Genomic DNA, 27913 nt, shown 5'->3' on the forward strand with positions numbered 1-27913 from the left:
ATTTTTTGTCAGTCAACAGACGAGGTCGGCCTGTACGCTTTAGTGCTGCACGTGTCCCTTCACGTTCTCATTTCACTATCACATCGGAAACAGTGGACCTAGAAATGCGTAGGAGTGTGGAAATCTCGCGTACAGACGTATGACGCAAGTGACACCCAATCACCTGACCACGTTCGAAGTCCGTGAGTTCTGCGGAGCGCCACATTCTGCTCTCTCACGATGCCTAATGACTACTGAAGTCGCTGATATGGAGTACCTGACAGTAGGTGGCAGCACAATGCCCCTTATATGAAAACGTGTATTTTTGGGTGTGTCCGAATACTTTTGATCACATAGTGTAGTAAAAAAAGGTTAAATATTATGGCATGATTGAGTGGGAGACCTGGAGGGTCAGGTTCAGTCGCCTAATAGCAAACGTTTCCTCTATCCTTCGTGCACAGTGGCACACGTCCTTTGTTCAGTGTGAGATTTGTGTGTTGAGTGTATCTGATATGTATAGATGATTGTATTGGGTGTCTGAGTAGTGTGGTGTCACGTTTCTGTTGTACGACAGTGACGAGAGAAGGGAAAAGGTGGCTTAATGTCAACCACTTCTCCCTCCCCTAACTGATGGCAGATCACCATCAACGTTATCAAATGTCCTCACTTCACGAGACACTATGGAGGGAATTAAAATTCTCGCCGGCCGCGGTGGCCAAGTGGTTCTAGGCGCATCAGTCCGGAACCGCGCGACGGCTACGGTCGCATGTTCGAATCCTGCCTCGGGCATGGATGTGTGTGATGTCCTTAGGTTAGTTAGGTTTAAGTAGTTCTAAGTTCTAGGGGACTGATGACCTCAGAAGTTAAGTCCCATAGTGCTCAGAGCCATTTTGAATTAAAATTCAATTCAGGGCTTTGGAGTAAAATCTGGTGATTAGAAACTTTACCCTTTGCAGGAAAGGCAAACGGAAAATTGCCAACAGTGTGTAACATACCCGGCTGGTTACCTATCCAAGTACCAGTCACGCTCAGCTTTGCATAGCTCCTGTCATCTGACGGGAACCGGTGTATTCAACGACATAATGCCGTTCGCCTATTTACATATAGGTGGTGTTGAGGCTCGAGGTAGCCACAGTGGACGAGTGAACCATGTTGATTTTCCCGAACTACCGAGAAAGCTACAGCTACTACTCACTTTTTGTGTGATCAGTACACATACGGATTTCAGTTAAAATTTATATACTGAACAAACAACCAACAACCTATAACATGTTGAGTAGTATGAAGAGTAAGATAAACTAAGGAAGCCTCACGATAGCCAGGGAACGGAATTTTGTATGCAATGATCTGCAGTGAATTTATTTCTTGTTGGAGTCAAAGTTAGCACTTGACAATGTGTACAGTTCCTAGTCGATGTAAATCACATTCCTATGTAATTTACTTTGCTGTGACTGGCTGTGACGATGGATTGCAACCTGACGTCTTGACCACTGGCACGAATAGAACTGGACTGCGATCCCGCAACTAGTCGCAAAGGTCGAATGTTAAGTGAATGCAATAAAGATAAAGTGCAGATATGGGTCTTCTATTTCCAATAAAAATAAAAAAATAAAAAATCACTTTATGAGCTTTGGACCTGCCAGTAACATTCTCCTTCAAAATTAATGGGGAACCTCATGGGTAAAAATCTTGTTACCAGTTTGTACACTATTGGCCATTACAATTGCTACACCACGAAGATGACGTGCTACAGACGCGAAATTTAACCCAGAGGAAGAAGATGCTGTGATATGCAAATGATTAGCTTTTCAGAGCATTCACACAAGGTTGGCGCCGGTGGCGACACCTACAACGTGCTGACATGAGGAAAGTTTCCAACCGATTTCTTATACACAAACAACAGTTGACCGATGTTGCCTGGTGAAACGTTGTTGTGATGCTTCGTGTAGGGAGGAGAAATGCGTACCATCACGTTTCCGACTTTGATAAAGGTCGGATTGTAGCCTATCGCGATTGCGCTTTATCGTATAGCGGCATTGCTGCTCGTGGTGGTGGAGATCCAATGACTGTTAGCAGAATATGGAACCGGTGGGTTCAGGAGGGTAATACGGAACACCGTACTGGATCCCAACAGCCTCGTATCACTAGCAGTCGAGATGAGAGGCATCTTATCCGCATGGCTGTAACGGATCGTGCAGCCACGTCTCGATCACTGAGTCAACAGATGGGGACGTCTGCAAGACAACAACCATCTGCACGAACAGTTCGACGACGTTTCCAGCAGCCAGGACTATCAGCTCGGAGACCATGGCTGCGGTTACCCTCGACACTGCATCACAGACAGGAGCGCCTGTGATGGTGTACTCAACAACGAACCTGGGTGCACGAATGACGAAACGTCATTTTTTCGGATGAATCCAGATTCTGTTTACAGCATTATGATGTTCGCATCCGTGTTTGTAGACATCGCGGTGAACGCACATTGGAAGCGTGTATTCGTCATCACCATACTGGCGTATCACCCGGCGTGACGGTATGGGGTGCCATTGGTTATACGTCTCGGTCACCTCTTGTTCGCATTGACGGTACTTTGAACAGTGGACGTTACATTTCATATGTATTACGACCCGTGGCTCTACCCTTCATTCGATCCCTGCGAAACCCTACATTTCAGCAGGATAATGCACGACCGCATGTTGCAGGTTCTGTACGGGTCTTTCTAGAAACAGAAAATGTTCGACTGCTGCCCTGGCCAGCATGTTGTCCAGATCTCTCACTAATTGAAAACGTCTGTTCAATGGTGGCCGAGCAACTGGGGCGCCACAACACGCCAGTCACTACTCTTGATGAACTGTGGTATCGTGTTGAAGCTGCATGGGCAGCTATACCTGTACACGCCATCCAAGCTCTGTTTGACTCAATGCCCAGACGTATCAAGGCCGTTATTGTGGCCAGAGGTGGTTGTTCTGGGTACTGATTTCTCAGGATCTATGTACCCAAATTGCGTGAAAATGTAATCACATGTCAGTTCTAGTATAATATATTTGTCCAATGAATACCCGTTTATCATGTGCATTTCTTCTTGGTGTAGCAATTTTAATGGCCAGTAGTGTATTTTGACACTCGTACCATAATTCACAGCGCCTTCAGCAATTTTTTTATATTAATGCAATTTGCTGTCTGTAGGACCTCACGTCCATTCGTTTCACAGTGTCATTGTTTGGGATATGGTACGGCTAGGGTACGGCAGGAAACGGTGTTGAAGCAGCATATGTGCCTATTGTACGGAACCTCACTGCAGCGAGATTGCGTGAGAGTGAAAATAAGGAAGGAAGATTAGATTTTATCGCCCCTCGACAGCTCCGTTATGAGGAAACACAAGCTCGGATTACGATAGGGTGAGGAAGGAAATTAGCCGTGCTCTTTTCAAGTGAACTACTGCGAGTAGTGTGGCGTCAGTCCCTCGGTAATCCCTGACAAGTCGCTCTAGTGGGTGAGAGATCTGGAGAATGTGCTGGCCATGGCAACAGTCGAATACCGTCTGCATCGGGGTAGGTCCAGACAGCACGGACAACATGCGGTCTTGTGTTACCTTCTTGAAAACTAGTGTCACGGTGACCTCGACGATTGCGTACAGCCACCGACCTCAGCACGTCAGGAATTTAAGGGCTGCTAATTTACGGGCCATGCAAATCAGGTATGACCGTGATGTGTACCCAGTAGCACGACACACCAAACGCCAGGACTGTGTCCGCATGACGATGAGGAGTTTAGTCTGGAAACTTCCATTTCCCTCAGAGTCTCCGCAATTGGATATATTCATCATGGTGGTTTACGTAAAGCTCGCCTGAAAAGACGACATAGTACCACCCCTATGTCCTGTACGGTCGTTGGGCGAACCGCTGTAGGCACGCCTCTCTTGCTACTACTTCAAGAGAAGCCGCCAACAAAGTTCGCGATGGTCAACAGTGAACTTCCTGAAGAAATATGAAGAAAACATTATCGATGTTCTACAGTGTCTGTATAAACACAGAAATGCTAACCCGTTAGTGATGGATCCATACCTCGACGGGCTAAAATGACAATAAAGTATTTCTCTCTCCCTGAGCTGGAATTACGAAATGTGAGGGAGAAAGGGTGTGGACTCCGTGGAATATGAAAGGTTGAATTGCTCCTGGATGTGTACGTGGATAGCCTAAGTTGTCACAAACAGCTGACGACCATCTGGATTCACAGAATACGAATCAGTTCCGAAATATGAAGAAGCTTGTTTCCAAACAGCCCACCCATTTGTCTAGCAAGGAAATCTATTTGCTTGGATAGAGTAATCCTGGAGCTAAGTAGCGGTAAAGGTCACTAAAACTTAGCAAGTTTCATATACAGGGTGAGAGGAAAACGACTTTACAAATTTGGAATGATATATAAACTTATTCAGATAACCTACAGAATCGGTAGGTGTGTCATTTTGTAGTAAACAACCTCAAGTGTGATTCACCGTATACGCTAAAGAACCTCCAAGAAGACCTGCAATTTACTCTTGGCACAAGAATGTTGTTGATATGGGTTGTTCACTGTCACATGGTAACTCACCAGGTCGTCCGCGTGTTGATGATTACATAGAACAGGTTTAGGAGAGTTTTGCCCGCAGTCCACAATCAGTGTGACGTGCGTCTCGCTAGTCTGGCATTCCACAAAAGACTGTTCGGCGAGTACTGCTTAGACATCTACACTTGAAACCATACAGATTCACAGTGACAAGCACAATAGTGATGCAGATACGGTTGCTTATGGGGAATTCTGTGCGGAAATGTTGCATCGGATAAAGGATGACGAAACATACCTTAACACGACAATTTTCAGAGATGAGTCAACATTTCATATCAGTGGCATGGCGAACATTGACAACTATAGAATATGGGGCAGCGAAAACCCACAGGCAACCATGGAAGATGTTCGTGACAGCCACAAAGTTAACGTGTTTCGTGCCCTTAGCAAATTGAAAGTGTATGGCCCTTTCTACTTCATGGAGAAAACCGTCACTGATATTGTGTATCTGGCCCTGGAATACTTTTTAATTCCAAAGATCGATGAAGATGACCGAGATAGGATGGTTTACTACCAGCAAGACAGCGCCCCACCTCATTTGCTCACGAAAGCTCGAGGTTTTCTCGATAGTCGCTTCCCAAGTCACTGGAGTGGCCGTGAAGGCCAGCCGCATGGAAACCTCGCTCCCCAGATTTGACACCACTGGATTTCTTTCTCTGGTGTTTCATTTAAGACCGTGTGTATGTTCCTCCCCTCCCAAACAATTTAGTCCATCTGAAAAATCGGACCTACGCTGATGTTGCACAAGTTACGCCCGACTTGCTGCAACGAGCGTTTACCAGTGGGATGTTTGCTGTATCACAGATAGTAGTCACATCGAACCAAATTGACAATTGATACTTTTATGCGAAACTTGGATGATCTGCTACAAAATGACACATCTACCGATTCTGTGAGTTATCTCAATAAATTACTATATCATTCCAAAGTTACAAAATTCTTTTTCACTCGCCCAGTACTTTGCATGTATTGAAGAATTTATCAGATATCTTATATACATACAGTAATCTCTCTCGGTATGACATAATAACAGAAGAATCATAACTAAAAATGAAAGTCTGCAATATTTCAAATGATATTTCACTGGTGAAGAAATACGCGTCCAAAACGAGTGAGCTTGCAGAAACCGTGTTTTAAGTACGAGGGCGTGCTGAAAAGTAATGTCTCCGAATTCTTTATGCGAAAATTCTTACAGCTTTTTAAATAACACAAAAGTTATTAACACTCTACATTTTTGTTCTTCATGTCTGCCTATTTATTTCTCAACAGTGCCGCCTTGGCGACAAACACATTTTCCCCCAACGAGAGACCAGTTCGTTGATACCATCACTGTAGAATGTTTGACTTTGTCGAGCAAGCCACAACCTCACCTCTGGTAGCACCGCATCATCACTATCAAAGTGAAGTCTTCAAAAGTGTTCTTTAAGTTTTTGGAACAGATGTAAATCGGATGGGGCAAAGTTGGGATTGTATGGAGGATGACTGATGACAGTGAACTAAGGTCTCGGAATGTTGTAGATGTCATAGTGCTCGTGTATAGTGTGGCACTGTCATTCTGAATGAGAGAATTCTGCATTTGTGGATGAACTCTTCTAATTCGAAATTCGATTACAGCACGCTGTTTCTCACCCACAGACATAGTTACGATACACATCATCATGTTACACGGTACAATTCGGAGCCTTCTAGCGGCAGAGGGATACAGATATGTAGACATGAAGAATAAAGATGTAGAATATTAATAACGTTTGTTTTATTTAAAAATTTTAAGAGTTTATACAGTAAAAATTCGGAGAGATTACTTTTCAGCACGCCACCGTATACAACATATAATATACTCGTATTTGTGTACTTCATTGATATTTCAAATCCACGAGTAAACAATGCACCACGGCGATACTGTGCAGACACAATATTGTATCTGACTGTTTTCTGGATATGTGATTTTTTGCTCCTAATATGCTTTTTTACCTCTTGAATTTCAGTATTCTTTTATAAAAACGGAAATGAAATTCAAATAATTTGAATGCCGCTAAAACGCCCCATTCGAGTCATGTGATGCCTGTGACGTCACTGGCTAACTCGCTTCTCCTACTGTCATAATGCTAATCCACAGTGATGGCTTGCTTTGGAATTTACATTACGGAAAATGGGTTACAAATGGTGTGTAGCACCACACTGGACAAATACATCTAAAAAAAACTCATCCAGTTGTTTTTGAGTGTTCCAGAGAATGAGTAAATGCGTAAAATGTGCTCGTACTGTATTAACAAATTACTACCATGTCAACATACAAGTTCACCAACTTAATTAAAAATATGTTGTACTGTGAAATTAACGTTAACTTATCTCCGAGGTACGCTCTCCCACTATTACAACGAAGGATAGCTCAGTTGTTAGAGCGATAAACCGTCGAATTTCAGAAGACAATGTCCATAGGAAGGTACATTTTAACTTATTTGTTAAACGAACTCGACAGTCGTGTCATATGAAAACCAAATCACAATTACAAAACTTCACTACACCAACCAGAAACAGAATATTACTGTCTTTTCCTTGCTGTTTACATGCGCTGACACTTGCAATCGCTGTTCACACACGTCACGTTGAAAAATATATTTTCTAGTTAATGTGACCACGCACCTTTTACTTTGTTAGAAACTATGTTTTTATCTTCGTACTGTCTAGCTAGGATCCTTATTGTTTAAACTTTTGCAGTTTCACCGTCTTACATAGAAATGCTTCAGACACTAATATTAGATTACACTCACGAACATCACAGCCCTTACGTTTGTGTCACTTGCATGTTGTACACACCTCTCCGTACAATCTCATCGTCCTACACCTTGTTGTACTGTGGAGTTATGGCTATATCTTCACCACTAGACATGCTTTCTAAAAAAAGTGGATTGTTTGTTTGCAAAGTAAGTACATTTACCCGCTGTTGTCCGCTTCTGACTAAGACTAATGTGGAGATATACAGTGTGGTCAGAAAATGTTTTAAACGCTTGTAGGGATGTTGCAGGGCAGGTTGTACTGAGATATGAATGTTGCAAAAAAAAAAAAAAAAAAAAATCGATACGTTGCTCCGTTTCCGAGTTATTTAGCATTCAAGTTAGCCAATCAGATCGTAGCGCGCGTAAATTCAAGTTTCAACTAACGAGACAAAGCACTCGTTGGGCAACACCGCCCCTGGCAGGCCGCTTAAATGTGACCGCGCCACGCCCCGATTGGCTAAATTCTATGCTAAATAACTCGGAAACGGAGCAACGTATCGAATTTCTTTCTTAACGTTTATGTCTCAGTACAACCTGCCGTGTAACATCCCTACAAGCATTTCACACATTTTCTGACCACACTACATATAATAAATCCCACAATTGAAACAACTACTACAATCAGTTCTTGCTAACACTGTTTTCGTATTTTGTGTAAAACTTTTAAAAGATGTGACCCCGTGCATGACTGTCCTACGCACTATCCGTTGTGCCAAGGAACGCCTGACAGATGTATTTTTTCTGCTGAGTGACTTTTACACAGGGTATCAGCACTAAGTTTTACCAAGTTTCATTTTATTGTGGCTTGGGTCATACTTCATGACTGATACTCGACAATCTAGTTATAATACACGGAGCCGTTTGGAAAACTTCTACAATTCCTTAGCTTTGAGCGAGTTTGATGATGTTACAGGGAGCGGAAAAAAGAATGTCCGTCGTTGCACATATCACCACTCTAAATGGGTGGAGCATAAACGACCAGCTTTCTCAAGGATTAGACTATCAGCATTCACGAAATTCCTTTCTATTGTCACTTAAAAGTTGTAAATGCGTTTGCCGTCACTAAATAGCTAAGCTTTTGGCAATAAAAGTGCGTAAAAACCTCGTATCTTCGGCTAACGCTCCTATAACACAAGTACGGGTTCGTCTTACTTCTAGCCTGTGACGTCACCAGAGCATCAGACGATAACAGAGCGTTTTCGAGCACGTGGCCAGACTCTGGTATTTAATTATTCATAAGCTTTAATTACATAAAAATAACAGATATTTTGTGAGAATTCAGACCAAAATGCTATTTAAATGTTATAATTGTTCAGAATAACAACAGTCCGAACCACAATGTTGATTCAGGACAATAGCCTGTTGTGAAAAGCCAATATAGATACATGTTACCGCGAGGAGCAGAGAAACAGGACAGCAGAGTGAATACACGGAGTGTAACGAAAGGTATGGCTAAGATTTCAGAAAACATTTCTCACACGTAGAGGAAGAAAATGTGTTATAAAGACATGGTTCCGGAAACTCTTTATTTCCCATGGTTAATGTGGTTATGAAGAGAAATAGGAAAAGAGCTCTAACATCGAAATGAAACGTTTCCGGAGCAGTGATCATGTAATATGTTTTCTTCCTCTGTCTGGGGAATTTTTCTTGGACATTTGCCCACACCTGTTTGTTACACCCAGTATATTCACTTTACCCTCTTGTTTCCCTACACCTCAAATTCAACGCGTTTCTATGTTGGCTTTTCACAATTGTGTCTACGCATTATCACCCTAATGCAGTGTTTTCTCGTCGTCTCACACATCTCTGGACTTACAATTCTTGCCAAACAATCACTGGAAGCTCTCACGTCCATTGAATATCTGGGGGTACGCATACGGACAATTTAAATTGGAACAACCACTTAAAACTAATCGCAAGAAAGGCGGATGCCAGACACCGTCAGTGAAAGAGTCATTATGAAATATTTCTACCCACGAAGGGGTTGTGTACGAAACCCTTATTCGATATACTTGAATACTGCTCATTAGTCTGGGATCCATACCAAAAAGAATTGATAGAAGAAATACAAAAGATCCAACGAAGAGCTGCGCGTTTCGTCGCTGGTTCACTTAGCAAGCGCGAAAACATTACGCTGACACTCATCCAACTTCCCTGGCAGACGCTTAAAGAGAAGAGTTGTGAATCACGGTGAAAATATGAAGGTAAAATCAGAGAGCTTCGAGCTCACTCATAGGCCGCCCGCGCACCATTCACGATTGGAAAAGGAAAAGGGGGAACTGACAGTCGTACACAAAGTATCCTCCGGCACACACCGTAAGGTTGTTTGCTGAGAATAGATATAGATATAAAAATTTCTAAGATCACAGGTGTAATGTTTTATTTTCTAAATTAATTAATTAAAAACTTTCAGGATACGTAAAGACTAATCATTTACTAACAATAAAATAATTGGCTTACTGGAAATACACTCCTGGAAATTGAAATAAGAACACCGTGAATTAATTGTCCCAGGAAGGGGAAACTTTATTGACACATTCCTGGGGTCAGATACATCACATGATCACACTGACAGAACCACAGGCACATAGACACAGGCAACAGAGCATGCACAATGTCGGCACTAGTACAGTGTATATCCACCTTTCACAGCAATGCAGGCTGCTATTCTCCCATGGAGACGATCGTAGAGATGCTGGATGTAGTCCTGTGGAATGGCTTGCCATGCCATTTCCACCTGGCGCCTCAGTTGGACCAGCGTTCGTGCTGGACGTGCAGACCGCGTGAGACGACGCTTCATCCAGTCCCAAACATGCTCAATGGGGGACAGATCCGGAGATCTTGCTGGCCAGGGTAGTTGACTTACACCTTCTAGAGCACGTTGGGTGGCACGGGATACATGCGGACGTGCATTGTCCTGTTGGAACAGCAAGTTCCCTTGCCGGTCTAGGAATGGTAGAACGATGGGTTCGATGACGGTTTGGATGTACCGAACACTATTCAGTGTCCCCTCGACGATCATCAGTGGTGTACGGCCAGTGTAGGAGATCGCTCCCCACACCATGATGCCGGGTGTTGGCCCTGTGTGCCTCGGTCGTATGCAGTCCTGATTGTGGCGCTCACCTGCACGGCGCCAAACACGCATATGACCATCATTGGCACCAAGGCAGAAGGGACTCTCATCGCTGAAGACGACACGTCTCCATTCGTCCCTCCATTCACGCCTGTCGCGACACCACTGGAGGCGGGCTGCACGATGTTGGGGCGTGAGCGGAAGACGGCCTAACGGTGTGCGGGACCGTAGCCCAGCTTCATGGAGACGGTTGCGAATGGTCCTCGCCGATACCCCAGGAGCAACAGTGTCCCTAATTTGCTGGGAAGTGGCGGTGCGGTCCCCTACGGCACTGTGTAGGATCCTACGATCTTGGCGTGCATCCGTGCGTCGCTGCGGTCCGGTCCCAGGTCGACGGGCACGTGCACCTTCCGCCGACCACTGGCGACAACATCGATGTACTGTGGAGACCTCACGCCCCACGTGTTGAGCAATTCGGCGGTACGTCCACCCGACCTCCCGCATGCCCACTATACGCCCTCGCTCAAAGTCCGTCAACTGCACATACGGTTCACCTCCACGCTGTCGCGGCATGCTACCAGTGTTAAAGACTGCGATGGAGCTCCGTATGCCACGGCAAACTGGCTGACACTGACGGCGGCGGTGCACAAATGCTGCGCAGCTAGCGCCATTCGACGGCCAACACCGCGGTTCCTGGTGTGTCCGCTGTGCCGTGCGTGTGATCATTGCTTGTACAGCCCTCTCGCAGCGTCCGGAGCAAGTATGGTGGGTCTGACACACCGGTGTCAATGTGTTCTTTTTTCCATTTCCAGGAGTGTATAAAAACACCCTTTCACTTGGAATGCAAATGTGGAAAAGTATCGTTCTGCAAAGTTGTTTTCTCTGCAATCGATGTTCGATAAATGATGAATTCTTCCTATACGAACACTTTATTTGCCTAGATCGCAATTGTTTGTACAGCTATCACTAGTTTCGGCAAATTCGAACTGCCATTTTCAAATCTGTAAATACGTAAGACGTAATCTACAGGTGAATATTCGACTTGAATATGTAACATAAGACAACAGAAGAGCAAGTAGAAGAGTTATACAAGGTGTTACAGAAAGGTACGGTCAAACTTTCAGGAGACATTCCTCACACACAAAGAAAGAAAATACGTTATGTGGACATGTGTCCGGAAACGCTTACTTTCCATGTTAGAGCTCATTTTATTACTTCTCTTCAAATCACGTTAATCATGGAATGGAAACACACAGCAACAAAACGTACCAGCGTGACTGCAAACACTTTCTTACAGGAAATGTTCAAAATGTCCTCCGTTAGCGAGGATGCATGCATCCACCCTCCGTCGCATGGAATCCGTGATGCGCTGATGCAGCCCTGGAGAATGGCGTATTGTATGACAGCCGTCCACAATACGAGCACGAAGGATCTCCACATTTGGTACCGGGGTTGCGTAGACAAGAGCTTTCAAATGCCCCCACAAATGAAAGTCAAGAGGGTTGAGGTCAGGAGAACGTGGAGGCCATGGAATTGGTCCGCCTCTACCAATCCATCGGTCACCGAATCTGTTGTTGAGAAGCGTATGAACACTTCGACTGAAATGTGCAGGAGCTCCATCGTGCATGAACCACATGTTGTATCGTACATGTAAAGGCACATGCTCTAGCAGCACAGGTAGAGTATCCCCTATGAAATCATGATAACGTGCTCCATTGAGCGTAGGTGGAAGAACATACTGACGAAACTAAAATGAGCTCTAACATGGAAATTAAGCGTTTCCGGACACATGTCCACATAACATCTTTTCTTTATTTGTGTGTGACGAATGTTTCCTGAAAGTTTGGCCGTACTTTTTTGTAACACCCTGTATATCACATTAGAGGGGCAATCAATAAGTAATGCAACACATTTTTTTCTCTGCCAATTTCGGTTGAAAAAATGCGGAATTTCTTTTGGGACATCGTGGAACATTCTCGCTTTAGTTCCTAAAGTTTCACGAAGTTCCGATTGGTGGCGGAGCTATACATGGTCTTCAAAATGGCGTCTGTAACGGAGGTGCGTTCCAAGTAGAGAGCTGTCATTGAGTTTCTTCCGACGGAAAAGCAGAGCATCGTAGCTGTTCGTAGGAGCTTGCAGAATGTCTACCGAGACCTGGCAGTGAACAAAAGCACGGTAAGTCGTTGGGGAGGAGTCCGAAACCTACGGTCGCACGTTCGAATCCTGCCTCGGGCATGGATGTGTGTGATGTCCTTAGATTAGTTAGGTTTAATTAGTTCTAAGTTCTAGGCGACTGATGACCTCAGAAGTTAAGTCGCATAGTGCTCAGAGCCATTTGAACCATTTTTGAGTCCGAAACCGTTGTAGCGAGGTTGCGCGAACCTGTCCGATATCCTACGTGCTGGCCGGCTGCAAACACCCTCAGGAAATCGTAGAAACAACTTCAGCGTGTTCGTCACCACAAAAATTCAAACGAACTTACTGTAAGATAAAAAATAGGAAACTACAATATGCACAGTCATAAATAAAATAATACAAGATGTGTTCATAACTGCCGGCAGCTGTGACCGAGCCGTTCTAGGCCCTTCAGCCTGGAACCGCGCGAACGCTACGGTCGCAGGTTCGAATCCTGCCTCGTGTATGGATGTGTGTGATGTCCTTAGGTTAGTTAGGTTTAAGTAGTTCTAAGTTCTAGGGGACTGATGACCTCAGATGTTAAGTCCCATAGTGCTCAGAGCTATTTTTTTGTTCATAGCTGACGTACTTCACAGTAAAGGTAATACTGTATAATGTTCTATTAAATTAGAGAAATAAAATGTGCATCAAACGTTACAAGTCGTTGACAGCAAGTACATTTAGGAAGTACCATGTTAGAAACACCTCCGCCGGCCGCTGTGGCCGAGAGGTTCTAGGCGCTTCAGTCCGGAACCGCGCTGCTGCTACGGTCGCAGGTTCGAATCCTGCCTCGGGCATGGATGTGTGTGTTGTCCTTAGGTTAGTTGGGTTTAAGTAGTTCTAAGTCTAGGGGACTGATGACAAAAATGGTTCAAATGGCTCTGAGCGCTATGGGATTTAACTTCTGAGGTCATCAGTCCCCTAGAACTTAGAACTACTTAAATCTAACTAACCTAAAGACATCACACACATCCATGCCCGAGGCAGAATTCGATCCTGCGACCGTAGCGGTCGCGCGGTTCCAGACTGTAGCGACTAGAACCGCTCTGCCACTCCGGCCGGCGGACTGATGACCTCAGATTTTGAGTCCCATAGTGCTTTTTTTTTTCTTTCTTTCTTTTTAAGAAACACCTCCAGTTGACAGCTGGACAGTAACATTTTTTACCGATTATGACAAATTAGCTATCTATAATGGCCGTTGTAGACGCCACTGCTTATCGTAATGTGCTATGTAATTCACTTATCTGTTTCTCCGTTGTCTTATATTACATATTGAAGTCGATTATTCATCTGCGTCTTATATCTTGCGCATTTCCAGATTTGAAAATGGGCATTCAAATTTTCCGAAACTAGTCATCACTACACAAACATTTGCGGTCTTGGCAAATAATGTGTTCGTATAAGATGACGGCAACATTTGTAATTACAGATCGCCTGCTACATGAGTGACTATGTCAAGTAATCGGTTCAAATATATTAGACTCTAACACATCGCGTGAACGTCATTTTGGTGTAAGATCAACGGTAGCAGAAAATAATATAAAATCTTGAGTAATAGCGACACGAGAGCAAGGTCTACGAGTCTTTAATCGTCACCAAGTTTGTAAGAAATGTTACGAGAAGTGATATTGTGCAGGCCATGTTCACAGATGTCAATAGACACTGCTGAAGCTGAGACAATGCTTTACAATAAGGTCTGATACAGTTGCCGCCGGGTCGCACATATTGAATCCGACCAAGTTATTTACTGTGACATTTATCTGCAATCGAACGCCTACAGGGAATGGAGGGTGTAAAACAGCGGATTCGGATCCTAGCAAGCGGAAACGTTCTTCGAAATGTTGTTTCGTCACGACGACTCACTTATTAAACAAGGAAAATCCTTGAGCAAAACCGTCGGCAGAGATTCAGTAACATTTCCTTCCTTCTAAAACAGTTTTAAATATAAAATAGTTTTCTTACAGATTAATTTTAGATACTGCATTCATTACAAGAAACAGTGAATATTTTAAATGAAACTTACCTCTTTTGCGATACTCGTCGAAATCCATGACGGCAGAGATCTGTAACATAAACGGTGTTTCATTAATCAGTTATACTTTCTTTTTTTATATTAGACTAAATCTAAAAATGAACTTAGCTGATGCATGCATCCAAAAATCAAAATGAACTAATTTTCGCCAAGTAAAATAAAATACTCTCAGCAACCCAACAAAGAAACACAGTAATTATAACATTAACGGAACGAATATTACCATCCCAGTAAAAAGATAAATACCCATTAAAATTTACATTTAATTCTTTTGTGTTCGTAACTGTATCTTTCACATATATCTACATCTACATTCATACTCCGCAAGCCACTGTAAGGTGCGTGGCGCAGGGTGCTCTGTACCACTATTAGTCATTTCCTTTGCCGTTCCACTTGCAAATACAGCGAGGGAAAAACAACTGTCTATAAGCCTCCGTATAAGCCCTAATTTCTCGCCGGCCGCTGTGGCCGAGCGGTCTAGGCGCTCCAGTCCGGAACCACGCGGCAGCTACGCTCGCAGGTTCGAATCCTGCCTCGGGCACGGATGTAATCAATATCCAGAAAAACAGATGTTACGTCATTTATTTTTGTTTCTTATGTATCTGCCGTTCTGGCTCGTATATACAGCGGGTATGAAAGAGAATCATCCGATTTTAAAAAATGATGACTGTTATGTTATTTGAGATATGTGCGTGAACAACGTACTGTTGAAAGAACAAACTCTCGAATTTTAGATGGTTCCCGCTAGGTAGCAGCATTGTGCGCTCACTTCAGTTCAAGTAAAAATGGTGTCGGGACAACAGTAGTGTTCAACGCTTTGCGAGTGCGGGTCAGTAATAAGCGTTCAGCGCGACTTTCGTACTATGTATGATGCTGACCCTCCTACAGCACAAAGCACTAGACGATGGCATGAATAATTCCGAGAAACAGGTTATTTGTGTAAAGGCAATTCGGCGGGCCGTCCCCGAGTGTCTGACACAGACGTCGAACGCATCCGCTGTATCTCGAATCACTGCGCAGCAGCACCACACCATGGCGCTATAAAAGCCACAACAAAATAACGCAGCGCACTGCTAAAGTAAACAGATACGAACCTGTGTTATTTCCGTGTAAGATAACTCTACTGAAGATATTCAAATGATACGCGAGCGTGTTATTTCCTACGCTGTTATATGCAGTAATTTCACAACAATGTCATTCGTAGGCTGCGGATACGAAAGAATATTTCTACGAAGACTGCTGCGAAACGACGTTACAAATGATGTTGTGAAATGATAACGGGAAGCTATAGAGTATTTCTGAGTGTGCGTGGAAGAAATGAGGACTGAAACTCATGGTTGCAAATGTCATACAACGAATATAGAAAAGTCGGCAACAAAAGCCTATCGCAGCCAGACGAGAAGCGGGTATAGCCTTCCTCGCGACTGGAAACTGCGACTATCGGTCGTGGTCCACCTGAAAAATTCATGTGTCAAGAAGAAGACAGTTTTCTTTTTTTGCCAATGAAAGGAACACAAACACAAACATAAAATAAAATATAATATAAATTCCCCGAGGAGGTCGGCAAAACACTGGAGTAGGCACTTTTATTGAAGCTAATGCTAAATGGGACTAACAAACTTAATGGAAGATTTCGAAGAGTCTACTTCCAATACTGCGCCTCCAGCATAGTGCAAACACACGTTAAACGAGCAAAAGTATACGGACACCCCTATGTAATGCGTACTTGACCACTAAATGTCACGACAGGCGGACCCGCCAATATAAAAGGAGGCGGCGACTATCGTGTTGTCAGTAGATAAATAGTAATAGTAGACGGGGTCAGTCAAGACAGCTCAGTGACTTCAAACGTGGACTAGTCACTTAATACTAATACTCATATGGATATGGTGTCCGTTCTTCGGACATGTCTGAAAGAACAGACACCATTGATGACCTGCAGCCGTCTAGAACGAAATTAGAATTATATTAATACCTTCAGGTGCTGACGGGCGTTGATATATATCAACGAGGACAGGTGAAAGTATGTGCACCGACCGGGACCTCCTGTTTACATGGCAGACGCTCTATCCATGTGAGCCACGGAGGGCACAGAGGATAGCACGACTGCAGGGACTATCTCGCGCACGCCTCCCGCGAGACCCACATTCTCACCTTGTATGTCCACACACTACATTCGTAGTGTCCCACCCCAACACACTCATTACTCATGGAAGACATTCTTACCAAGACCCGTAAGAGTTCGGGGAACATGTGTGCATCCGCACAGAAGAAGAAGGCCATGGACAGTATTGTGTTTACATGGCATGGACTGGATCCTCTGGCCTTGGCCTTGGAAACCATCTGCAGCAATTCATGGACTTCATATTCCCAAACAACGATGAAAATCTTGTGCGTGATAAAGGGCCATGTCACTGGGCCACAGTTGTTCGCAACTGGTTTGAAGAACATTCTGGAAAATTCTAACGAATGATTTGGCTATCCAGATCGCTTGACATGAATCACATCGAACATTTATGGGAAATAATCGAGCGGTCACTTTGTGCACGAATTCCTGCACCGGCAACACTTTCGCAATGATGGACGGCTATAGAGGTAGCATGGATCAGCATTTCTGCAGGGAACTTCCATCGACTTGTTCAGTCCCTGACATGTCGAGTTGGTGCACTACGGCGGGAGATCCGACACGATATTAGGTGGTATGCCAAGACTTCTGTGACCTCACTGTACACTGAGGCGCGAAAGAAACTGGTATAGGTATGCGTTTTCAAATACAGAGATATGTAAACAGGCAGAATACAGCGCTGCGGTTGGCAACGCCTACATAAGACAACAAGTGTCTGGCGCAGTTGTTAGATCGGTTGCTGCTGTTACAACTGCAGGTTACCAAGATTTAAGTGAGCTTGAAAGTGATGTTATAGTCAGCGAACGAGCGGGGGGGGGGGGGGGGATACAGCATCTCCGAAGTAGCGATGAAGTGGGGATTTTCCCGTACGACCATTTCAAGAGTGTACTGCGAATATCAGGAATCCGGTAAAACATAAGATTTCCGACATCGCTGCGGCCGGAAAAAGATCCTGCAAGAACGGGACCAATGACGACTGAAGAGAATCGTTTAACGTTACAGTAGTGTAGCCCTTCTACAAATTGCTGCAAATTTTAATGCTGGGCCATCAACAAGTGGCAGCATGTGAACCATTCAACGAAACATCATCGGTATGGGCTTTTGGAGCCAAAGGCCAAGTCGTGCGCCCTTGGTGACTGCATGTCAGAAAGCTTTACACCTCGTCTGGGCCCGTCAACACTGGCATTGGACTCTTGATGACTGGAAACATATTGCCTAGTCGGACGTGTCTCGTTTCAAGTTTTATCGAGTCGGTGGACGTGTACGAATATGGAGAAAACCTCATGAATGTGGAGAAAACCCCTAATACGTATAGATACGACTCTGACAGGTGACACGTACGTAAGCATCCTCTCTGATCACCTGCATCCATTCATGTCCATTGCGCATTTCGACGGACTTGAGCAATTCCTGCAGGACAATGCGACACCCCATACTTCTGGAATTGCTACAAGGTGGCTCCAAGAACACTCTTTTGAGTTGAAACACTTCCACTTGCCACCAAACTCCCCAGACATGAACATTATTGAGTATATCTGGGATGCCTTGCAACATTCTGTTCAGAAGAGATCTCCACCCCTCGTACTCTTACGGATTTATGTACAGCCCTGCAGGATTCATGGTGTCAGTTCCCTCCAGCACTACTTCAGACATTGGCTGAATCCATGTTACGTCGTGGGCCGGCACTTCTGGGTGCTCGTGGGGGCAGGTGTACCAGTTTGGCTCTTCAGTGTATATGTAAATTATCAAGAAATGACGTCGGAAGTTCTACGAGGTTGTATGCAGACGATGCTGTTGTCTGCAGGAAGATTGCAACCCTAGAAGACTCTAGCGCAGGCCTGGTCAAGATTTGAGCTCCTAGAGATCACCCGCGCTCTGCGAACGGAACTGAGTCTGCTCAGCGTTTCGGCTTCCCCCCTTTCCTCCCCCTCCCCTCCCCCCCCAGCCCTACCCACTGCGCTATTCCGAGAAGGTGTCTGAGCGAGATGGCTCTATAAGGGAAGACTGCACACAAGGGTAACTTAGGAGACGTGTTTGCAACACAGTGCAACTACTCCTAAGAGGCCAATATTGCAGCATACTTTTATGAGCAGGATTTGATCGTGTATGTTTATTTTACACTTTTTAATGTTTTGCAAAAGCAATAACTTTTATTACTTATTAAATAGTGAGCGGAACTACAAAAGACTTTACATATAGACATTTAGCACTATATTGTGACGTTTATAAATGCATACACATTTCGATTTTAGAATATGTAATATACCTGGAACTATGGTTCATGATACAGTCAAACACATTGAGTTATGTAAACCAAAATCTGTTAAACCGGAACGTTAGTGAGACTTTCTCAGTTTTATAATAAAAAAAAACAGTTACACACATATGTAAAACTACACATTAAAGAAAGCTGAGTGGCTTGCCTGCGCAGTCGAAGATATTGCTCTTGCGGTAACATTTAATTAAAGATTTATAAATTCCTAGACTGAACAAGGAGGTCGTTGAGCTGGGTGATACACTGCACGACTATCAGCTCAAAAATCATGTAATGAGGTTCATCAACAATCAGAAAATAAAACGGTTTGTCAAATAAATCGAAACCAGTTTTCAGTCACGCAATTTCAGGGAATCTATTCAAGAACTCATGATGAAATGTGAACGTAGTCAATGATGTCTGGTCCACAAAAAAAAAAAAAAAATGGTTCAAATGGCTCTGAGCACTATGGGACTTAACATCTGTGGTCATCAGTCCCCTAGAACTTAGAACTACTTAAACCTAACTAACCTAAGGACATCACACACATCCATGCCCGAGGCAGGATTCGAACATGCGACCGTAGCAGTCGCGCGGTTCCGGACTGAGCGCGTAGAACCGCTAGACCACCGCGGCCGGCTGTGTCTGGTCCACAAACGACTGCCTTGAGTTAGGGAAAATTTTCCATGTCATGAACTTGAAGTCGATTTTCTTATAGGATTAATTTTTGTTTCAAAACATCAGTCTTGTCCACCAAATCAGTTACCAAATGATTCTTCCCTTACATTAAGACACTTAATGAATCCAAATAATTGGTGATGCCAACCACAAAAGATTTTTTCACTACCTTTGACTCAGTTTTTTCCCTAAAGGCAGCAATGAGTTGAGTCAGCATTCACTGTCGTTCGTCACAAGACAGGTGCATCATATCATCCTAGTGACTGGGGTCATAAGGAATAAGGCTTCTCCACTTTTTTTTTGGGGACAAGTGCATAGATGTCATAGTATTCCTAATGCAGAACGGAAATCTAATTTATTGCAAGTAATATTGTCAGCAAATTGTGTGGCGTCTGACAAGTCGAATCTTTGCTCTAGCTTCGTCTGAATGCGGCCTCCATTTCCCTCTCCCTCCTCATCCCTTAGCTCAGAGCCAGCCAAGATTTCGGTATGCAGGCCGTGGAACGAGAGCCATAGCTCTCAGCCTCGCTGCACATTTACCTCACTGCCATGGCACGTTGTCTGAGCGATTGGAGAGGTGGACAGGGGGAAACTGCGAGTGCGCTGCATTTAAATGGTAATGCACACTGCATAAGACTTGATTTTGAATTTACATTTCTCAACAACATATATAAAAAACAAAACAAATTTTCGGTATTATTTAACTATTTTTGGTGCACCGAAGACTAATATACTTTTAATCTTTGACAAACTTTCGGCATAAGGACAGACACAGACAATGTCACATATTTTCACACTCAGTTTACCACATAATCGTCTTTATTTAATTTCATACTCGAGAAAAGTCTTTCACACAAATATGTCGATTGAAATATTGTAGCACTTTTGCAGCCTCTTTATGGATACGTGGAAACTTCACCTGAGGAAAACAATGTAGATGCTCTGGACGGTTTTAACGTAAAGGGATTTGTCATTTAAATGGGAATATACTTGCAGGTCAATAAGTTACATCTGCAGATACACAGGGTCGCTTTCAACTGAAACAGCAAGCTGTCTCGAAAACGACTCGAAAACATATATAAGATTGACAGCGTCCTCAAAACGTTCAGGACACTATCCATGTAATTATTTTAAAGCCACAATGAATTCTTCAAACCTCCCATTTTCTTTAAGGACAGTGAGCTTAGGGAACATGACTGTATTTGTCACTTCTATAACGCAATTTTCTTTTTAAATGCATCTCCATCAAATATGAAATTGTTTCTCATCTTGTAGCGTCTTATTCTGGGTAGTGTGGGCAGTCCACTTAAAATGTGAGGTCTGCAATCCTTTCTCGCTGTTACAATTGTATTGTACTGAGATACCACACGAGAAGATTTTGCGACAGTTGGCACCAGAAGTACCGTGGAAGTACGTCCGCAGCAGGAACATCGCTGGGCGCAAACCAATCACTCTGCCCACGAGGAACGGCAGCGCCAACAGGAAGAGAGACGTTTAAGTAACCGTGTGCGCGCTGAAGTGGTGAGTTGCAAGTTCAAGTCAGTTCGAGTCTTGCTAGGGAGTTCCTGCAGAACGTCTTCAGGTTGTCGAGTGAGATAGAAAAAGTGGTCAATAGACAAACAGTGGTTGGCCTTCAGTAGAAACATTGAATAGAATTATCGTGTATAGACAGAGACCACCTGTCTAGAGAGTTTAATAAGTTCTGATAGTTTGGAACTGTCCTTCGAGTAGTACATCAAGGCAGAAGATTGGTCTCCCTCCGACTTTAGTTCAGGGACCATTATTTATTTTGTCTTCAGGGAACTGTTGCCAGCGCAAGACAGGTAGGCTAAACCTGCATCTACAATTGCTGTAACCAGCGTTACCAAAGCTGAGTAATATATTTTACTGTTCACTATTCCGTGTTATTTTCATTGTGTGTGTGCTGTCATAGAACCCTTCCATCCATCCTACCAGGAATCAGCGAGATTTTCATCAAAGTGGACGCCCCCGGTCCACAACACTAATTTTCGTTCCTGCATTCCTTTGTCATTCATAAATTCAACAACAGCGAGTTTTGAATAACAAAATCGTTCCAGGTATGTCGCTTGACTTAACCAATGTACTTTTGAGTCCTATGAAAAGTCTCCATACTCTTAATTCAGTTTCATCGAAAACTGTTGGAACTTACAGCGGAATTATGCTTGCGTTTACAGTGATTTTACTATTTGCACCACCAATGTCTTCACGTGCTGCATGCCTTAACACAAAGTGCTTCTTGATGCACAACGAACCCCGTCTGTGGATTGCTGTAATTTTTTGCCCTTTCACTGTCAACTTGATCGTTAAATCCTTTCTGCATGGTACTGTAATATAGTTTCGTAGCAAATTTGTAGTACCCGCCGCTTCATCTACATCTACATTTACATGATTACTCTGCAATTCACATTTAAGTGCTTGACAGAGGGTTCATCGAACCACAATCATACTATCTCCCTACCATTCCACTCCCGAACAGCGCGCGGGAAAAACGAACACCTAAACCTTTCTGTTCGAGCTCTGATTTCTCTTATTTTATTTTGATGATCATTCCTACCTATGTAGGTGGGGATCAACAAAATATTTTCGCATTCGGAAGAGAAAGTTGGTGACTGAAATTACGTAAACAGATCTCGCTGCGACGAAAAACGTCTTTGCTTTAATGACTTCCATCACAACTCGCGTATCATATCTGACACACTCTCTCCCCTATTACGTGATAATACGAAACGAGCTGCCCTTTTTTGCACCCTTTCGATGTGCTCCGTCAATCCCACCTGGTAAGGATCCCACACTGCGCAGCAATATTCTAACAGAGGACGAACGAGTGTAGTGTAAGCTGTCTCTTTAGTGGACTTGTTGCATCTTCTAAGTGTCCTGCCAATGAAACGCAACCTTTGGCTCGCCTCCCCCACAATATTATCTATGTGGTCTTTCCAACTGAAGTTGTTCGTAATTTTTACACCCAGGTACTCAGTTGAATTGACAGCCTTGAGAATTGTACTATTTATCGAGTAATCGAATTCCAACGGATTTCTTTTGGAACTCATGTGGATCACCTCACACTTTTCGTTATTTAGCGTCAACTGCCACCTGCCACACCATACAGCAATCTTTTCTAAATCGCTTTGCAACTGATACTGGTCTTCGGATGACCTTACTAGACGGTAAATTACAGCATTATCTGCGAACAACCTAAGAGAACTGCTCATATTGTCACCCAGGTCATTTATATAGATCAGGAACAGCAGAGGTCCCAGGACGCTTCCCTGGGGAACACCTGATATCACTTCAGTTTTACTCGATGATTTGCCGTCTATTACTACGAACTGCGACCTTCCTGACAGGAAATCACGAATCCAGTCGCACAACTGAGACGATACCCCATAGGCCCGCAGCTTGATTAGAAGTCGCTTGTGAGGAACGGTGTCAAAAGCTTTCCGTAAATCTAGAAATACGGAATCAACTTGAGATGCCCTGTCGATAGCGACTGCATAGTATATGCTGGGAACTCTCAACCTGGACTTCTGTCATTCCTATTCATTTTTAAAGGCTTTTGACGATAGAACGCTATACTGCCTATTTTTGTGCAAACATCCACTGGACCTGTGAACGTCCTTTATACTGCGAACAGATAGTGAACGATAAACAGCGCTGACACCACGATTCTGCCGAACTGAGGAGAGTTGTGCCGACTGACAACTGCCACATCGCAATACTAAATGAAATGAAGTGCTGTACCGAGTAATTCTGCGAAGAAACGGGCAAAATCGAGCCGCGCACGCGCCCCGGACACGTTGTGGACGACCCTGCTTCAGCAACAATTGCTGCTGGAACAATAATATTATCTTGGAACTCTTCCATTTGGTCCTTGTTTGCATAGAAAAACAGAAATATCAGAAATTGAGTCCTCCTTGGTGGAAAACACCTTGTTATTCGTTTGTTTCTTTATTATCCCAAACTAGTTTCGGCTATAAATATCACCATCATCAGTGCGGTTTTTTAAATCTAAAACATGCAGAAAATGGTATGGTTGTACAAACACAGTGAAACATTATTACATTTTTACAAATCGTCTCTTGAAATATAGTTTTATATTGATACTTTCATACTACCTTATTTTTTGTATGATACACCATGTTTTAAGCAATTATTGGCGCTGTTTGTGACATATTTTCTGTGCTCTTTTTTCTGTTTCCGTCTTTTTACTTAGCGAAAAAATAAGGTAGTATGAAAGTATCAATATAAAACTATATTTCAAGAGACCATTTGTAAAAATGTAATAATGTTTTACTGTGTTTGTAGAATCATATCATTTTCTGCATGTTTTAGATTAAAAAAAAAACCCTTGGTTGATCTGCGCGGTCAGTTGCTCAACAGTTGCACGGCTGTTCGCCCGTACACATCCCCGCAGCCGTCGCTCACCATTGTAATCTGGTGGTGCACCACAGCTACCTCGGCACCGTTGTACACTCATGTTCATAAATTAAGGATAATTGTAGAATGTGGTCCCACGCAACGTGGCACTGCACAAAACTGGCGCTAATAGCATAGGGACATAGAGAACACACACGACACAGATCTGTAAGTCCGTGGTACTGGTGATAAGTTGAGAAAACTTCCCCGAAACAAATGTGCTACAAAATGCCACTGTTTCCTTCTCATGTACCCCGACATCAATATGGGATATGATCACCATGCACACGTACACAGGCCGCACAACGGGTTCGCATACGCTGGATCAGGTGGTCGAGCAACTGCTGGGGTATAGCCTCCCATTCTCGCACCAGTGCCTGTCGGAGCTCCTGAAGTGTCCTAGAGGTTTGAAGACGTGCAGCGATACGTCGACCGAGAGAATCCCAGACGTGCTCGATGGGGTTGAGGTCTGGAGAACAGGCAGGCCACTGCATTCGCCTGATATCTTCTGTTCCACGGTACTCCTCCATAATGGCAGCTCGGTGGGGCTGTGCATTATCATCCATCAGGAGGAAGATGTGATCCACTGCACCCCTGAAAAGGCTGACATACTGGTACAAAATGACATCCCAATACACTTGACCTGTTACAGTTCCTCTGTAAAAAAGACATGCAGGGGTGTACGTGCACCAATCATAAGCCCACCCAACACCATCTAACCACGACCTCCATGCAGGTCCCTTTCAATGACATTAAGGGGTTGGTATCTGGTTCCTGGTTCACGCCAGATGAAAACCCGCCGAGAGTCACTGTTCAGACTATACCTGGACTCGTCCGTGAACATAACCTGGGACCACTGTTCCAGTGACCATGTACTGTGTTCTTGACACCAGGCTTTACGGGCTCTCCTGTGACCAGGGTTCAGTGGAACGCACCTTGTAGGTCTCCGGGAGAATAAACCATGTCTGTTCAGTCGTCTGTAGACTGTGTGTCTGGAGACAACTGTTCCAGTGGCTGCGGTAAGGTCCCGAGCAAGGCTACTTGCAGTACTCCGTGGCCGTCTGTGGGCACTGATGGTGAGATATTGGTCTTCTTGTGGTGTTGCACACTGTGGACGTCCCTGGACACGTTACCTGTCTGCTGGAATCGTTGCCGTACTCTTGAGATCACACTTTGTGGCACATGGAGGGCCCGTGCTACGACCTGCTGTGCTTGACCAGCCTCCAGTCGCCCTAGTATTCTACTCCTCAAAACGTCATCAATATGTGTTCTTCGAGCCATTTTTAATACACAGTCACCATTAGCACGTCTGAAAACGGCTGCACACTTACTCGCTGCACCGTACTTTGACATGCACCAACACACCTCTGCGTATGTGGACTGCTGCCAGCGCCAATGTGCGACCACCGCAGGTCAGATGCACCGCATGGTCATACCCCGAGGTGATTTATAACCCGCAAACCACCCACCAGAGCGTTGTTTCACCATGTATCGGCATTATCCTTAATTTATGAGCATGAGTGTAGATAGCGCCGTTTTGCCATGCACGGTATACGTTAACCACGGCGGCATGCTAACAGTTAGCAAACTTAGCCGTTTCGGAATGGCTTCTACCCTTAGCCCCGAAGCTAATGATCCTGTCCTTTTGGATGTCAGCTAAACCTCTCCGTTTCCACATTCCGACAACGGCTGCACTGTTTTTCCGCGTCCCCCCCCCCCCCTTTCTCCGCTGCTAGTGCCTGCTATTTGAAGTCTGTGAGCGGTTATTGCACGTTAACGTCGAACATAGGCGGTGGTAACTGGACTGTGTAGAAACTTCTCCGTGCCCAAACGATGTAAAAAAGAGTGAGCCGCGGTGCTGGTGTGCGGCTGTCCCCACTCTGCCGGTGGTGGCACTGGCAGCAAGCTCTCAATTCGTTATCTCGCCGGTGGCATCAAATGTGGACTCTGCCGACGTGATGGCGGCATAAGTGGACATGCTGCCACAATGACATTTTTGGGAAACAAAAATCTCTCCAGCGGAAGTAGCATGGACTATGCAAACTGAAATCTGATGTAACGCAGACAGATCTGTTCATACGTCAGATCCAGAAGGCCTTCTTAATGGCTTCCACTTGGTATCTTCTTCCTTCATACGCCGAATGCATTCAGTACATTTTCGGACAATCTCTCACTGAATGTACGACCAGCTTTGTGACTGGTTCAGGACTTTCTAGCAGATAAAACATGTCATTCTGAACTTGATGAATTTTTCAGACGTAAAAGTAACTTTGGGAGTATCTAAAGTCAGTGTTATTGCGTCATTTCTGTTCACAATATGTACACTGCCAGCCATTAAAATCGCATCATAAAGGCAGCGTGCAGAGAACGTCTAATCGCCACAATGTGTACTGCGTGGTTGGGTATGCAAATTAGAGTTCATGCCGAGGCTTACGGACGATCGTTGTTCCCACTCACAATTATTGAATGGAACCAGGAAGAGAGTAGATAATGTGGCTCAAAGGAGTACCGTCAGCCACACAGTGGCCTACGGAGCATGAAAGAAGATGTAAAGCGTTGGAGACGAATCATTTTCTCAACGGATAGGGACAGCGGAAGGGCGGTGATGATGACGATGATTTGAGGTACGGAGCGCTCAGCATCGCGGTCATCAGCACCTTGACAGAAAGTCAGCATGCCAGTCTCATGGGTGGGGACGAAGTCTGTCCTCGCATGGGAAGCAGTTGATAATGCATTAAAGTCTGCCTGCCTACGCCACTTCACAAAATTTCACTATTCTTGTAACACTGGAATCAGCATCGGCGGGGACAGTGGGCAGATCTCCATCGAGACTGAGGCCTGCCCTTATATCAGTACATAGGACACATGCTGCCAACTGGAAGTGTCACACCACAAACCTCATGGTAAGAAGGAAGAGACATACATCTACATACAAGCCCCGGAAGCCACCACACGTTTCTGGTGGAGGACAGCTTGTACTACTGATAGTCAGTTTCTTTCTTGCTCCACTCGAAATAAAACGAAGGGAAACGACTGTCTATATGCTTTCGTATGAATTCTGAGTCCACCCATCTTTACTTCATAATCACTATGTGAAATATAGGTTTGTGACAGTAATATAGTTCCGTAATCTGTAGCAAATGCTGCTTTCCTAAACTTTCTCTGTTGTGTTTCACGAAAAGAACATCACCCTCTCTTCAGGAATTCTTATTTGAGTTCACGAGGCATCTCCATGATACTCGCATGCTGATCGAATTTACTGCTAACAAATCTAGTAGCAGATTTCTGAATGGTATCGATATCTTCCTTTAATCCGACCTGGTAGGATCCCAAACACTTGAGTAGTACCAAACGATGGGCCGCACAAGTTTTCTTTCCGCAGTCTCCTTTGTAGATGAGCTACACTTTTCTAATACTCTCCCAGTAAGGTGAAGTCGACCATGCACCTTCCCTACAACTGACCATACGTGCTTGTGCTATTTCATGTCGCTTTGCAGCGTTACGCTTAGATATTTAATGGACGTGACTGTGTCATGCAGCACACCATTCGAACATTACAGGATTACATTTTCCTACTCATCTACATTTAGAGCAAGATTCTACTCCCCATACTAAGGAGAATTTAAGGAATCCTCCCAGCATCTGCTGGTAATAATTTAGGGAACGCCTTGGCACGCAGATATCCAACGATGATGTTGTGCTGTTAGTAGTAGATAACGATCCTCCGAGGTGTTGTGAACCATGGCGAAACTATTTGGGGTCGAGGTTTAACATCTTTCTT

General features: G+C 44.2%; 1 protein-coding gene across 1 annotated transcript in view; it reads right to left on the minus strand.

Annotated features, from left to right (window-relative positions):
* The window catches only part of LOC126183444 (histidine decarboxylase), a 385906-nt gene that overhangs the window by 222834 nt on the left and 135159 nt on the right, over positions 1-27913 (minus strand). Inside the window, exon 2 of the mRNA XM_049925432.1 lies at positions 14633-14672. Coding sequence (XP_049781389.1) covers positions 14633-14660 — 28 coding nt within the window. The 5' untranslated portion in view covers positions 14661-14672. The remainder of the gene's footprint in view (positions 1-14632; positions 14673-27913) is intronic.

Source organism: Schistocerca cancellata, chromosome 4 (assembly GCF_023864275.1).
Source record: "Schistocerca cancellata isolate TAMUIC-IGC-003103 chromosome 4, iqSchCanc2.1, whole genome shotgun sequence".
Classification (NCBI taxonomy): Eukaryota; Metazoa; Arthropoda; class Insecta; order Orthoptera; family Acrididae; genus Schistocerca; species Schistocerca cancellata.